This window comes from Canis aureus, chromosome 25, assembly GCF_053574225.1.
Source record: "Canis aureus isolate CA01 chromosome 25, VMU_Caureus_v.1.0, whole genome shotgun sequence".
Classification (NCBI taxonomy): Eukaryota; Metazoa; Chordata; class Mammalia; order Carnivora; family Canidae; genus Canis; species Canis aureus.
In genome coordinates, this window is record NC_135635.1 from 19,607,870 (window position 1) to 19,624,715 (window position 16,846).

Below are 16,846 nucleotides of genomic sequence, written 5' to 3' on the forward strand. Positions count from 1 at the left end.
TTAAAAGCAATCAAAACTCTAAAAAGACCCAAATTGTGTTGATGGAAATCAAGTGCATTTTTAAAGATTAACATGTGTCTTTAAACTAGTGTTGATTCTCTACCATCTTATAACCCATTGCAGTTTTCAAGACTCAGCTCCTACATTTGGGGTATTTAAATCTAGTAGAGAAGAGACAGAAATCAATCCTTTAAATATAATATGCCTGGGCAGTGGTATAGTTATATACTAAATGCCAAAGAAGAAGAGAGAACACTTCAGTTAAACTAAGAAACATAAGAAGATGTTTTTTTGGATTTAAAAAAAAGCAGTTATTAAATAAGAGTAGATTCTGCAAGTTAGGAAACCATTGTTATTCTAGGGTGAAGGCACAATATGACTCAAGGCCCAACACCATCAAATAGCATGATATGTGACCAGCAGTTTGGTACTAAAAGCATGAATTGTGAAGCAGAATAGCAGAAGATGAACTGAGTAGGTAGGGGGACCAGGTCGCTGACAGTTTATATTTTATGTTCTGAAAGATTTATAGCTCACACCAAGTAGCCTGAATGTTTCTATAGGCTATTGCAGAGGCACTGAAGAATTTAAAGCTCATTCATTTTTTATTCCAAATTGAAAGGGGACAAAACTGGAAGCAAAGATATCGATGTAGGAGGTCAAGGTAAACAATCAGAACTGCAGCTAAGTCAGTGAGAGCAGGCAGGCAGGCAGGAGGTGTGTATGCTTAAGGATTATTATCAGGTAAAATGGAAAGGTTTTAATGATTAAAAAGGTGTTAAAATAGAGATGAGAGAGGGAGAGTTTAGGAAAATCCACAGTTCTCTGGTTTGGGCAACTTGGTAGATTGTTACCTCATTGAATGAAATAGGAAGTAGAGTAGGAGGGAAGGGTCTTGAGAGATGAGAAGGTGAGTTGGATGCACTATGTGTTCACTTCTACCTAAGTGCAATACTTTTGACAAAAATGTAATTAAGATTTTACCTTTAATTAACTACGGCTATCAAAGTTTTATAAATAAAAATTTTAAAATAAACTAATGAATCAAAACTAAGTAAGTCAATACAGAAAAATTATTTCAGTGTTGTGAAATTATCTGGCCTGCTAAGCTAAAATAGAAATGCTATTTCCTTTTTTAAAAGAAGGGTCAGGTGGCAATGCTGAATTTCTTAAAGAAAATTTAACCACTGATTGTAATGTCTGTGGCTTTGGGGGAAACATAACCCCAAATTACAGTGGCTGTGGTTATAAACTATTATGAAGAGCTTCCAACGTCAGACATAGTTTAAGTGTCTGTATGCCCTGGAGTCCTTTTACAGGACTTTGCTAGAACAGCAAAATTAATGACTCTTTTTGCCCATTTTGGTGTCAATAACAAATGTACTTTCCTTTTGTTAACAACGATTTTCAAGGGACCCAGAATTAATTTAATATGAAAACCAAAAGAGTCAGAGTCATTAACTTTCTTCTCAATATTTCAGAAAAAAAACCTCAAATCTACAATCCACACTATGACTTAGTCTTAATTTATGACCAAGGCCAAACAAAATTATCTCTCAAATAAATTTGGAGAAATATGTGCCACAATCTTAGGGAATTGTGTTTTCTGTCATAGTTTAACATTTCTCTCTTCAGTTAATGTCTGTATTACACAGAGAAAATCTACAGGTAAATTATAAAGCCAAAGCTTTTTGTCTCCCTTACTTTTTTTCCAAGTAATTTTAGTTACTTAGGTTTATACTGTTTTTCACTTTGCCACAGTGCATCTTTTCTTTATTTCTAGTGTGACTTGGTGGCTAAAGATGCTAATCGCTGTTAATTCTAAGTTTTATTTCCAGAATTCTTTGAGTTATTGAGTGCTATGATGTGACCTAAATCTTAGGTTAAAAACACAGTTTCCATGCTTTCATAATGTCATTCCCTTCAATCAGTACTCAAACACTCTGTAGTTCCCTGGACAGTAGTTCTTTAGTCTCTCCAGATCACAACTAGAGGAGAAAAAAATGAATGCTGGCCTCTGAAATCAGAAAGGAGGTGGGCAGAAGATGGCAGGAGCTGCTATTTATACTCGTGACCCTGAGATTCCTAGAAAATGGAGATGAAGCTTTGGCCACTTGAGCTGGGTAGCAGTGTGATACAGGAAGCAACAGTAACTTTAACACCTTCACAGTATCAACTGGAATACAACCATCATAAGTATGAGACTATTTCCACTATTACACAGTTAATCTGAAGTGGCCATATTTTTTCTAGGAAGAAGATGGCTACATTAGGTAAAAGAATGTCATATAGAGTCCTGCTCATCCAGAAGATTTTTATTATTTATGTATTTGGCTTTGATACCATCTCTATGGTTATTAATGCCAGTGTTTGGGCTCCAGCCCTGACAACACACCTGAACTCTGGACACACATTTCTAACTGCCTACTCAACATTTCCTCTAGGATTATGAAGAGGCACCTTGAATTTAATATGGATGAATTAGATTATTAATCCCCATGAAACTCAACCCTTCTCACCATCTCAAATTGCCATCTAGCCAAGAATTTATCCTGGTAGTTATTTGTTTAAAAAAAAAGCTTTATTTAATTTGTATCTAAATACAATAAGGTTCATCACTATAAAATATATAATTTGGTAAGTTTTGTCAAAGGTAATCACCACAATTATGATTAAGATATTTCTACCACTTTCAAAAAGTGCCCCTTCCCCAACTACTGATTTCTTTCCTCTTAAATCAGTTTTGCTTTCTTCAAAATTTCATATAAATAGAATTTAACATGTATATTTTTTGAGTCTGGCTTCTTCCCCAATTTCCTTATCTAAAGCCTCTACCACCCATTCTCAGTTAAACACATAACCCTTTCCAAAGCCCATATCACTATATGGAATTGCCTTATTCAGTGTGAATCTTTTTCAACTTAAATGTAAGTTCTCTGAGTGCCTTAGGGACATTGTCTATCTTGTTTGATGCTATATGCCCAGAACTTCCAACAGGGTGGACGTATGGTAGATATCAATAAATATTACTGAATAAAAAAAGAAATGAAAACAGTCCCTTCAGGTTTTCCTATTAAAATTATTGATACATTAAATGGTCAATGAGATGATTTTGTGCTTTATTCTAAGATGAGAACATTGGGAGGGGGAACAGTGTAGGGGCGAGTTGCAAGGCCTCTGCAGTAATGCTGTCTGATTTTGAATACAGCCTGTTGTCTCTTCTAAGGAGTTATTATCGCCTTGAGCAGGTTACATAATCTTCCTAAGCTTTAATTTCTATATCTGTAAAAATGGAGATAATTATGTCTGCCTCTTGTGAGTACTGAATGAGATCACACACGATACAAGGAGAAAACTGCCTGGTACATAGAGGTGAATTAATAAGAGCCAATAGTATTAGATTGATTGCCATCCTCACCACTACTGCTACATTACTATTACGTTACTATTTCCCACAATCAAAGCTGAAGAAAAATCTCTATAAAAATAGGTTTTTAGCTAGTAGCCTAAAATATTTATATACACTAAAGCCAGGTTAAGTGAAACTCAAACATGGAGAACTATTATTGTTTTCTTTATTGTTAAAGGAAACAATAACATTCTGTCAACTTTTGAAATGCCTAATATTCCAGGTATTTTCCTAAAAGTAGTAACAAGACATTACATATAAATCTGAAACTCACAATTAAAATCTTGTGATTATAAGGGTATGAACAAGTTCAAGAGGCAGAATTTCACATTCCTATCACTAGTAGCCTAGGAATAAAGTCTATTTAGAAATTATATTTCTGGTCCTGCAACTTTGGTAATTTTGGATGATTAATTATCTTAAAGGAATTTTTTTTTACAAACCAACTTGTAATACTTCATTGCTTTTTATAATTTGCCTTTCTGTAGAATTAATGTGATTAATTAATGAAACAATGTCTATATATTTACTTGAGAATTTTGGATGAATAAAATTAAGTCTTATAAGTCATCTTCCTGAATTAATTGTATGATATTTTAGATCCTGACATTTAAGGACAATGATTCTGGAACACATTCCATAAACTACATATTAGGCTAGGGTCTCCCGAGTATAAATATGATTGAGACACTTATGGAAGTTCTCAGTTGAGTGGGACAGTCAAATAAATAGATATTTGAATTTGATATATGCTATAAGAGAATTAGGGATCCCTGGGTGGCGCAGCGGCTTGGCGCCTGCCTTTGGCCCAGGGCGTGATCCTGGAGACCCGGGATCGAATCCCACATCGGGCTCCCGGTGCATGGAGCCTGCGTCTCTGCCTCTCTCTCTCTCTCTCTCTCTCTCTCTGTGACTATCATAAATAAATAAAAATTAAAAAAAAAAAAAGAATTATAAACTACAAAATAAGAGTCTAGGGCCTTTTCCCCTCCAACAAATGATAAGTACTTTCTGACTGTAAGTAATAGTAGGAAGGAAAATAAATGTACATTCACGTATTTGCAATCTTGCTTTTACAGTAAACGGCACTTTTAAAAACAGAGTAGTCCTTCAAATATTTCTAATGCTAGTTTCTGAAGAGCATACATACATATAATGTATAAGATGAGGAGGATTATAAATCTTGAGAAATGATCTCCTTTAGTTCTTTTAAATATTTATAATAGCATATTTGTCTTTGTTAAGTCCAACATCAACGTATCTTCCATTGACTGCTTTGGTTTTCCTGCACATGAGCCATACCTTCTTGTTTCTTTGCATATCACATACTATTGATAAAAATGGACATTAAAATAATACAATATAGGAACTTTAGCAATTAGATTTCCTTCATCTCCCAGGAATAATTTCTATTGCTGTTATTCGTCTAGAAACTTTTCTGACCTAATTCTGCAAAATCTGTATTCCTTGTCACGTGTGGCCATGGAGATCTCTGCTGGGTTAGCTCAGCAGTCAGCAAATAATTACACAGCAAATCCTTAAATACGTTGAACTAGATCAGTGATCCATCATTTGCCAAGGGACTTTGTGTGATGGCTAACACCTTTAACACTGCCAGGTTACAACTCTTCCTTAGCCTTCACTTTTTGCTTGAATAGAATCAAAATCAGTTAGTGGTGAGAGATTGGGTCTTCTCAGGTCTTTCCTGGGCATGTGCACAACTTTGTGTATGTGTGTGACCTTCAAGAAATCCAGGTTTATTTTCAGAAGTCAGTACTTTTCAAAGCCATCAATAATGGTCACATTTTCTAAATTTCCCTTTTAAGTTTTCTGGCCAGGGTCTTGTTTGACCAAGTGGTATTTCTAACTCAGGCAAAGTTTACACAATTGCCACTTCATTGTTTGTGACAAATATTCTGAGGATGGGGCTTTTCCCACTATAAGCAAGCTCTAAGCAAATGGGGACTTTCTGGGAAGATATCAGATGGGTCAACAGTAATGATTCCCTGGAGAAAAGTTTTTGTTTGTTTGTTTTTATGGAGCTTCACATTTTGGCTACCCACTCCAGTGGCTTCTACACTGTTGGTTTTCATAGCTACCATGGTTGTTAGACTACTATTATGGAACTAGGGAGTAGGGGACGGGAGTCAAGCAAGTTAAAAATCTACAAAGCTTGCTGTTCTTAGTGAGATTTAACTATTTTTGCTGAATAAATACTCCTTGGGTTGTTGAAGCCTTTGGTTAATATCCAGAGTTCTGAAAAAGTTGATTCTGACATTTTTTGCTAGTGATTTCATTGCCTTTATGGAGAAGAAGCTAATTTGCAGGTATCTTTAGTTTATCACTCCTGAAGTGCTTAGATTCCATTTTAAAGAATATCAGTATTTGCCCAATTGCTTTTTGGTAAGTTAAGTTTATAAGTTTAAACACTTAACCTACCTGAAATTCATTTTAGTGTGCAAAGTCCAGAAAGAAATGGGCAGCTAGTTACAAATATTTTCAATCTTTTCTGGGTTAATTAGAAAGATACTTTTGAAAAAATAAAAAAGAAGATACTTTTGAGAATCTATATGGATCATTTCTGCAGAAGACTCTGCACATATATATGGTTTTCATAATTTCACTAAATTCACAGTTTGGGCCCCCTTCCATGCAAGAACAATCTTATGTCCTTCTGTATTCCATATTCCATCCTATTCCGTTGATCTGTCTGTATCCATAGCAGTACCATAAGTTTTAATTATGCCAATTATCTTACACCTCAGAGCCTTTGTACTTAACTATTTCCCTGCCTGAAACATTCTTTTCCCAACTATTCAAAAAGTAAGCTGCTCACTTCAATGCAGGCTTCAGCTTAAATGCTAACTTCTTTCTTTCTAAGATTTTAGTTATTGATTCATGGGAGACACACAAAGAGAGGCAGAGACACAGGCAGAGGGAGAAGCAGGCTCCATGCAGGGAGCCTCTAGTGGTAATCCCGGACTCCAGGACCACGCCCTGAGCCAAAGGCAGACTGCTGAGCTACCCAGGTGTCCCCAAATGCTAGCTTCTTAGTTCTTACCTGACTACCCTATTCATATACTGGTTCCCTGATTCTCCAGACTTTACATTGCTTCATTTAAATTCATAACACTGACCACTACATTTTATTATAGCTTTAATACTTTTTTGTCAGTCTTCTTCACAAGAAGGCATGCAAGTTGTTGAGTATTTTCTTACTACTCTATCACCAGAAATAAGCACAGTCCCTAGAACATAGCGGGCAGTCACTTCAATTATCAATGTGAAAACACTGAAGAGTAAGTTTGACCATGTCAATTGGTATGCCTACTGGCCTAAATAAACAAAAGCTATAGAAGTCTCATATGACTCCCAAGGAAAGTAATTTGTCAATTTTCTAGAGTAGGACTATGAAGCTCTAAGGGGCTAATGGAATGACAATTGTTTGGTTGTAGCTGCTTTAGTACAACTACATGAAAACGAAAGCAGCTGTTTAAGAAAGACTGAATACATTTGACGTTAAGGGCTCACATTTGAAAACCTGCGAGTTAACTAGAAACATTGTTCTTTCTGCTATATATGTTCTCTCTTAATACTCTTAGCCACAAAGCAGTTAAACACCCATATACACACCCACACCACACCAACATACTCTCTTCCTCACATGCACCTAAAATATGCAAACATTTGAAAGAAAATAAAATGTGTTTATTCATGTCATGCTTGCATTACCCTTCACAGGACTCTGAAACTGGCAAACAAATTTTAAAGTATATCATATACTGTAATGTTTTCTGTAGACAAAAATGCTCCTGACAAACCAGCAGAGAAGTATGCCCTTATGATATATACTTTTCTGTTTGAGTGATGAACATGTGCTGATTTATTCATGCACTCTTGCCCAATTTTCATGGTGACTAATAGCCCACATCTATGTGGGGTTAGAGGAATGGTCTGTGGTCACAAAAAGTTTTAAGTAAACTCTCCCAAATCAGAACTTAACCAAAGATCTTGACCTTACTAGCATAGAATTCCAACCAACTGAACTGACAATTAAACATCTTATATACAATACGTGCTCAATATGTATTTGATAGCACTAACAACAGAAGAATTAGAAAGCAATCATTACTCCCATAGAAAAGAGCAAGGGAATAAAAGAATAAAATCTGTCACTACACTTCTGTTTTCTTACCACAACTACCTAAAGATCTGTAACTATGTGCTCGGGAATAAATTTAAGTGACATTTTTTTAAAAGTGCATTAACATTTATCCTGGAGGTTAAAAGCACTGACTTTTTAAGGGCTTCATTAAGATTAGCTAATGAATCATAAGAAAATCTTGTAGGCTGTTTGGTAAATGTTAGTCGTTTTATCTACATTTATAATGCATGATTGAGTAAACAATGGTAGGTAGTACATGTAACACTCTAATCATGGAAAACAGAGTTCTATAAATGTTATTTTTTGCTTCCTATACTTGGTTTGGGGAAGATTTACTCAGGTATCTCACTGCCTATGTAACAAAAAAACTAAACATCTAGAAAATAGAGCCATGCAAATTCAATTATGCAAAATGAAAGTACTGTAGTTTTTAATTGTTCAGATAGGCAGATAAAAGTTATTTTGTATAGGCCATATTTGTTGATATGTAATACTTTTTATGAAACCATGGGGATTATCTGTGAGGTCCTATTATCCGTACAGATATATAGAGATATACATTAGACATAATTGATGGAATCAAACTGTTTTATACATACATTATTTTGTATTAATTGTGTGTGTATGTGTACATTTGTGAAAAAAGGAAAAAAAAATTAAACCGAAGATTTATATATTGCAATGCTTAACATAAGTTTGGAATCTGACTTAAAAAAAAATAATAAAAAGATAAGATTATAAGTTCTGGATTTTCAGTATCAGTAAGTAGAAGGTACACTGATATATTAAAAAAATATTAGTTCAAAATATTACTCTTAAAGGCAAAATAATCAATAGCCACTAAGGTAATTTTAAGATAAAATAAGGAAATTTCATTTTGAGAAAAATAAAAAGTACTTACGAAGAGTTAATTTTACTAACCTGACTTATTTTTCTTTGTTCTTGTATAGCTTTTTGAATTGCCTGAGATACTTTTTCTTGATCTTTTGCATGCTCAGTCTTCCATAACTCCCTTTCTTCAGCATGGACTTTTTCCAAACTTTTTCTTTCTTCTTCTATGGCTTTTAAAACTGCATCCTTCATTTCTTCTTTCTCAAGCTTCAAAACAAATAATGACTCAAATGAAAACATCTGAATGAATGACTATATAAGTTCTTGAATAAGAAAGATTTGGGTTAATCTAAAAGGTACAAAACTTGAATTCTATAGGGCTTAGTTCTGACACTGCTGTTTTTATGCATACTTAAAAACTGGTGTAAAATCAAATTTACTTATGTTTGTACAAATATTCATACATTATTCCCAAGGCACATCTAAACTTCACAGAAACCAAGCCTTAGCTTAAAGTAGCAGTTTTCAAACTATTTGATCTTAGAATCTCTTTACATTCTGAAAAATTATGGTTTACTTCAAAGAGCTTTTGTTTATGCTGGTTATACATATTAGTATTACTATATTAGAAAAACCAAGACAAAATAAAAAATATTAATTCATTTTATAACAACATTAAATGCACTGTATATTAATGAGTAATATATTTTATAAAAATAACTATATTTTCCAAAATAAAGAAGTGAAAAGAATATCTGTGAACCTCCTTAATATTTGACTTAACAGAAGACAGCTAGGTTCTGCATTAAATCTATAGTATGGTTTTTGGTTTAAGTACATAAGGAAAACTTAGTCTCACACAGACATGCAGTAGAAAAGAGAGTAATACTTAGCAGCCAGTTTAGATCTTTGTAAATACTGATGATTCCATACCAAAACCTAAAAAGGGGTAGTTCTTAAAGGGTAGTTGTGCTAAGGAAAATCACACAGTGGCCATAAGATTTTTGTCTTCTGCCACTTTTTCTTTTCTTGCACTTTTAATGAGTCCTTTATCTATGGATGATTTTTTTTTAAAGATTTTTATTTGGAAAGTATTGATTCAGTAAGTTATGCATCTCCTCTAGATGTTGACACATTTCATCATATCACAACAAAGACAAAGGTCACATTTGTTAATATCACCATCAATCTCATCAAAAAGGTCTTTAAGTATCTGAAAGCAGATACACATTTTCCAAAATTCTAATTTTGCTTTAAAGCTCAACTTTTATCATTGGCAATAAAAACTGTTAGATTTCTGGAGATACTGGGCTCACTCTGTTTGCTTTGCAGAAAATGTCTGCCAAATACTAAAGTCTGCATAACCCTCATTATTCAGTAAAATGGTTTTCTATGAAAACTGTTGAAATAAGAATTTCTCTCAAGAAAACCATCATATTTTGGGATGCAGTAAAGTCCATGGTCTTCCCACTTGTGATGCCTACACTTTTCTCTTTCTTCCAGTTAGCCACATTTGACACAAGTTAACAACGCTGAGTTACCATTTTCTAAACTCCTGTTTTACTCTACAATTCTTCTCTGAAACTACTCTCTTACTATGTGCTCACCAATGCTCTCCATTTTGTTAAATCCAAATAATATTTTTTTGTTTCAATCACTATTTTTCTTGTCATCAAAGTGACATTCTATATAGTTGACTATTTCTGTTTTCCTTTTCTTTTTTTGCATAACAACATGCTACTTTTATTTCTACTTATATGGCTGACTCTGTTCAGTTTTTTTCTAACTTCCTTTTTTCTCTGGATTTTAAATTCTGGAGTGGCTCAGATCTTACATCACTTGTTACTACTCTATACTCTCTGGTGAGGTGATTTACATAACAATAATCTCCATGGTTAGTTACTATTACCACCTGTCTGCTGAATAAAATAAACCATATTAGCATTTTCAGGTCATTTCTTTCTCTGAGTTGCCAGGGGTAGATTCAGTTGCCTACTAGCCTTGTTATCTGAATAGATCACGATCACCTCAAATTCTATACCAAACAAATAGTACCACTTTCCATGTTTCCGAGGCAATACTTCTGGGGGTTCCCAATCTGGCCTCCTTCTGTATTATCCACACCAAAAACAAATGCTGATTCTATCTCCTATTTCTAGATTTTTGTCTATTTCTTTCCTTTAAACTATTACCACTACTTTATTTCTGGTACTCACTATCTTTTAACACAGACTTTGGACACACTCTATTAATTCTTTCCTTGCCTCTAGCCTTTCTGCTTCTAATTTCCCCCAAATTAATGTAACTTTTAATTATGTCATACCTACACTCAAAAATTTTGATGTGTCTATACAGAAGTACTATCCATATATGTATGATAATGTAATGCATTCCACTTTCCTAATTGGTAATAAGTAATACTTATGTGATTGTAAATTCTTTAAGAAAAAAGTCAGTCATCCTTCAGGTTTTACTCCTGGCAGGATACGAAACTTTCAAAATATTTAGTCACTAAATTTAAATCTAATCTCAAAAGTTAGTGCTATGTATGTATGTGTTGGCATATGTATATTTAATATGTATGGATACACTACTTAGGTATTTCAAAGTTGGCTTTAAAAATCACATATCTTTTTATAAATATATATACACATACACACATTATTTGTGATGATGTCTATTAATACCAAGTGCTGAGATGCCTGGGTGCCTCAGTAGCTGAGCATCTGCCTTTGGCTCAGGTCATGATCCCGGGGTCTTGGGATCGAGTCCCACGATGGGCTCCCCACAAAAAGCCCGATATTCTCCCTCTGCCTATGTCTCTGCCTCTCTCTGTGTCTCTCATGAATAAATCAATAAAATCTTAAAAAAAAAAAAATACCAAGTGCTTACTAGCGTCCCAGCAGATATTCTCTTTTAACAATAATAATCTAAATATGTGGTATTTCAATGTCATTCTAGTCCTGCATAATGTTAATTGAACAATAATAAAGATAGATAGCAGCATCCTAAGTTTAACAGGAAAAACAAGAAAGAAAACAACTCTTTGATTTTTCTGTAATGAGGCTTTATACACAAAAAGTTGATTGACTATACCACTGATGAACTCAGTTTTTAAGTTCCACTTACTTACAAAGAAACCCATTATTACAGATAGAAATACCTTTGCAGCAGATACTAATGCCTCTTTATTTCTTTGCCTTTCTTCTTCTAAACATTTTTCCAGTATATCCTGAAATGATAAGACAGTTGGGTAGACAGTAAATGTATTATTTGAGGTAATTATTTGAGGTAATAGAACACATTCTTTCTACACTCTGAACAAATGTCAAGTATTACCTTCTGTTCTTGAGATTGCTGAATCAAAGCTTCCTTTATTTTTTCTTTTAATAGTTCCTTCTCTGTATCTAGCATTTCAAGGAGTCTCTGATGCTACAAGGAAAGATAAATAAATTATGATTATGGCTCTGAGACCAATAATCTATCAACAAGGAGAGCACTGGTGGAATTCATTTGCCTGGTTGTACTGAAGTAGTCATTAGAGGAAACAATGGGTAGATTGCTAAAACTAAGACTTACAAGAAAAAAAGCCACTGAATTCACCTTTTGCCAGTCAGCCAAGAGACCTTTTTGTGGCCCCAAACTCAGTTAAGTATATGACACAGGATCTAACTTAAGCATAATTATTCCAAATTGGAAATGAATTAGAAAATGATAAAATGTCTTTAATTAAAATTAAATTTAGAAAAACTACTCACTAAAATTATTAATTTGCAGCAAAAGAAGCAATTAGATAATAACAAATGCTTATTTGATGAACAACTATCATATTATTTGTGTTTCTAGTAAAGCACTGTTAAAAAAATGCAAGATTTATTATTATTCTCACTCCAAGGCTTTACTATAGATTCAGAAAATAAAACAGTCAAAGGAATTTATGTGATAGCCAATGTTACAATATGCAGAATTAATGCATTTACTTTTACTGCAATGTGCTAGCAAAAAAGCACCTATAAGCATAAGCCAGTTATCATGGATTGGGCATTTGGAATTAAGAGTTTTCTAAGATAATTCAACTTTTGTAGCCTCAATATCTTCAACACAGAGAAGCAAGATACTTGTTCTGGAACAGTGCTCTTATGAGGAAACAAAACAAAAAAGAAAATATATATTCCTACTTACATAGATTTCTCATTCAGTTACTAAAGGCAAAGGAAAGTATTTTCATTGATTTCTCTGATTTTGAAGCTTCCTTTAAATAGGGACTTATTTGAATACCCAATATTTTAAAATGGATCTTTGTCTTTCAAAGCTGTTCTGAGTTAAAATATCTTTTAGGGAGGCAGTCTACATGAAGAATAAGTGACAAAATAGTCATGTCTAGTTAGGAGAACGTATGATTCCTATTTTTAATTTTAATGTTACTTTTTACCTTTATTTTTCAAGAATAGGAAAAATCACAGATTTTTTTCCATTAAAAACACACCCAAACTGTGATACAAATCATGACTTGATTATGAGAAATTATTGGTACCACATGAATTTGTGAAAAGCAGCTAACACATCAGCAGACTTACCATATGCTATATACTGAGACTTTAATTTTGTGTTCTATATAAGTCTAGACGCACACAAATATCATTGAATCAGAAAAAAATACCTAATCCTACTTAAAATACACACATGAGAATAAGTTTAAAAATGGTATACCAGGCAAATCATTAGATTTAGAAATGATAAATACAATTCTTGAATGAGGCCAAAAACATTCAATTTAGGCTTTGAGGATACGAGTAAACATAACGAAACCAAACCAATAAAAACTATTAGAATTAAACTAAAAAATAAACTTTTCAGAGTCATTAATAACTTTGAAAATTATTTCTTCTTAAAAAGAATTGTTATGTTAATAAGTCAGAAAAATAGAAATCATTGTCATTGATTGTAAGTAGGCCAAGTTTCTCCAGTGGTCCAAGAACTAGTTAAGGAGGGTATGTTACCTAAAGTGGCAACACAATGTTTAGAAAATTCATTCTTGAACATTATTTCTTCATTCTGACAATACACTATGATGGAAGACTATTTTTGAGTTATCTTCTAAAGAATACACTCAATATTACCATTGGAAAGAAGAATCCTATGTAAAATACACTCTAAGTAAAATCATTGATCTACTTGAGAAAATATAACTAGGTTACTGACTTTTCTTATACATATAGATAATAAATAGCTAATATTTTTGGAGCATTTTTGAGGTTTCAGGCATTGTTAAAAGAGCTTTACATGTAGTTATACATTATATTCCCAACAAACTGCTAAATCAGGCAATACTCTTCTCTGTTTCAGACGATCTGGGCCTTAGATCTGGGCCTTAGAAAAGCTATGTAAATTGCCAGGTCTCTAATGAATCACTTTAGCAATAATCATATCAGTATACTCATTATCAACAGGAATAATTACCTACTAACTAAACATGGCCTCAGTTTTACCTACATGTTACGCAGTAACTAAAAGCTTCTTATTAAAAGTTGTATGTCAGGTAAAGCCTCATGCATTTGGCTTTAAAAGAATTTTACTAATCTAATTTTGTTCTTTTCAGAATAACATTAAAATAAGATCTTCTAATTTTGTTCTTTTCAGAATAACATTAAAATAAGATCTTCTTCTGAAAAAAATTAATATTAGGAGAGAGGATTCAGAAAGATACTGACTGGCATGTGAGAAGTTAACTCTTAAAATTAAACAGATAATTTATAAAATGAATAACCCACAAGTAGCTAATCAAGAACAATATAAACATAAAATATATTATTTTTATAAGAATCTCATATGCTGATTGTGAAAAATGCAAAGAAGTAGTGAAAATCACCCAGAATTTTATCACCCAAAGGCAAACATCCTTCAGGAGGGCTCTCTACATAAATATACAGCCCTATGTAAACATTTTATATAATAAGTTTATAACTACTATAGTGTTTTTGAACTCGACTATTATTTCTATATATACATAATTATGCTATTATTTTTATTACACTAATTATACATTTCACATGTCCTATTTATACATATTTATGTTTACAATATTTCCCTTTTAAAAAAAATCTTGATTTTTGTGCATGCATCTTGCCAACTTATACAATTATGGCCTTGTGAAATATTCCTAGGGGTGGTATTAGGTTGATGATCGAGTATGGTTTATATTTTGGTGCATGCCCTCAAACTATTCCAGAAAGAAAAATGCCAAATTACACCTTTGCTAACAATAGTAGGACAAAGGACAGGGCAGATTCTCCTGGAGAACAGGCTCATTGACTGGATATCAACTAGCCAGGGACACTGTGCCACTGTTGTCACAGGGATACCAACAATACTTGGTATCTATGAGCCAATCATGGCTGTTTATTTCATCATTCTCCTTGTTTGAAAACAGGGATTTTTGTTGCATCTTTTCTGTTCTTTCTCTTCTTTTTGAATGCACGGATTTAATACTTACCTGGCAGGGGAGATACCATGATCATGAATGCACGGATTTTAGTTATGGGGGGCGGGGGGGGCAAGGGCCCTTCTATTTCCACATTATCTCTGTTTCTTCAAAGTTCCTTTTTTTTTTTTTTTTTTTGGTTTGAGTCAGTAATTTTCTCATTTAGGATGTTTTTCCAAAATTTAGTCATGTTTTTCAGTCCATGCATGCTAACATCTCAGACATGAAAATGCTGGTAGGAAATTCTGTGTATGTGGAGGAGCTTCACGAGAACTGCAAAAAGCTGGCTTTTTTCATGGTTATGGTGGCAATTCCCAAATGTCAGGTCTATAAGCACCCTCTTCTTTTTTTTTTTTTTTTTAAGCACCTTCTTCTTAAAGCTGCTTTTTGTCTACCAAAAAAAAAAAAAATCCCCAATTTTCTCACTGGTATGATATGCTTGAAGGGGGTGTGGGTAAAAAGCTGACTGGTAAAACAGATTTTGGTTTAATCTCTCAGTTTTGATTCCCTGCCTTACTCCTGCTCTTTATGAGGTCAGATTTTTGAGTTTGATTACTCCTTTGTGCTACTAGGATGTATAGTTAAGTATCTGAATAAGAATGATGTGCATGGAGACTTTCAACCATTCCTCCTGCTTTTAGAGCTAAACAGCCCCTCGTGCACCTATTTCCTGAGGCACTCTAAGGTTCTGCAGGACGACGTAGCGGCTTGCTTCCTATGGGTTTCACCTCAGTGGGCTAAGATTACAATGCTTTAGCCACTACTAAGTCAGTAATATTTGCCTGTATCTCATCCCTGCTAGTTTGTTTTTGTTCGTTTTGGTCCCTTTTACTATCATTGTGTGTGTGTGTGTTGTGTGCACCATTTTTTTGTGGAGGAGAGGTACAGAGAGGTAGAAGAGATGAGTATATTTAATTCACCATATTTATTGAGATTTAGAATCACTTTTTAAAGCACCGTGTTAGAAACTTTACAAGTATTACTGCGAATCCTCACAACAACCCAGAAATGTCTTATTAGTTACATCTGACAGATTTCCAAACTGAGTTTCAGAGCGGTTATATAATCTGCTTACATTTATGGGACTAATTAATAATTAAACTGAGACTGGGGCCCAGGAGGCCTGAATACAAAATCCACAGATCTTTATACTAGATTCTCTAGAATCAACATACAACTTAGGGCTCTCTCTGTTCCATCACTATGGACTGCTTCTTTGACTTTCTGAGTTTCAGTCACACATTTATACTCTTCACCTAGCCTTATAGTTATTTTTTGGTCACGGTATGTCTCTTTCCCCCTCCTCCCACATCTGTCCCCTAAAGGGAAGGTAACAGAGATGGCAAGGCCACAAACACTTGAAGGGAAAAACTCATCCTTGACAAATAAACTTTTTTTTTTTTTAATTTATTGAGGTAGTTGTAGGACATTTAGATAGTTGAATCTCTCCCATTGGAATCCCAAGAAATATACACAGTGAGCCAAAAACTTTACTCAGCAATCAAAGCCTGTATCAGCTAACACATTTTCTTTTTCTCAACAACACACATACTTTCAGGGAAGAGACTTTTCTGAAAGAATAGATTAATATTTAAACCACAATGATAAAAACTGCATTATGTATTTCTGGAAGATGAAAAAAAGGTATTCTTCAATTATATTTATATTTGGGGGCATCTCCCTGGGAGGTAATGTACCTCATCAGAATTAACATGGATATTGGACTCTTATTTCCATAGTGTAGTGGTTATCATGTTTGCCTCAAACATGGGCATTGGAATCAGACAGATCTGGAGTCAATCACTAGTTTTTCACTTACGAAAGCTACAACTTAAATTTTTCTAAGCCTCTTTTTTGTCCTTTTATTATGTAAGTAAGGCTAGTAATGCCAACCTCACATTTATGAGAATTAAGTGAATATATGTAATGTATCTGGTACTCAAAAATGTTAACTAGACTT

General features: G+C 33.7%; 1 protein-coding gene across 7 annotated transcripts in view; it reads right to left on the bottom strand.

Moving 5' to 3' along the window:
* Positions 1–16,846, bottom strand: part of CCDC91 (coiled-coil domain containing 91) — a 331,386-nt gene that overhangs the window by 66,494 nt on the left and 248,046 nt on the right. For all 7 annotated transcript variants that reach the window (XR_013364095.1, XR_013364094.1, XR_013364092.1 and 4 more), the window contains 3 exons: positions 11,745–11,837; positions 11,569–11,637; positions 8,496–8,672 (listed from right to left, as the gene is read on the bottom strand). Coding sequence is in view for 4 of the 7 variants with exons in the window: in XM_077870590.1 (XP_077726716.1) it covers positions 8,496–8,672; positions 11,569–11,637; positions 11,745–11,837 (339 nt within the window). In the remaining 3 variants the exon portion in view is untranslated. The remainder of the gene's footprint in view (positions 1–8,495; positions 8,673–11,568; positions 11,638–11,744; positions 11,838–16,846) is intronic.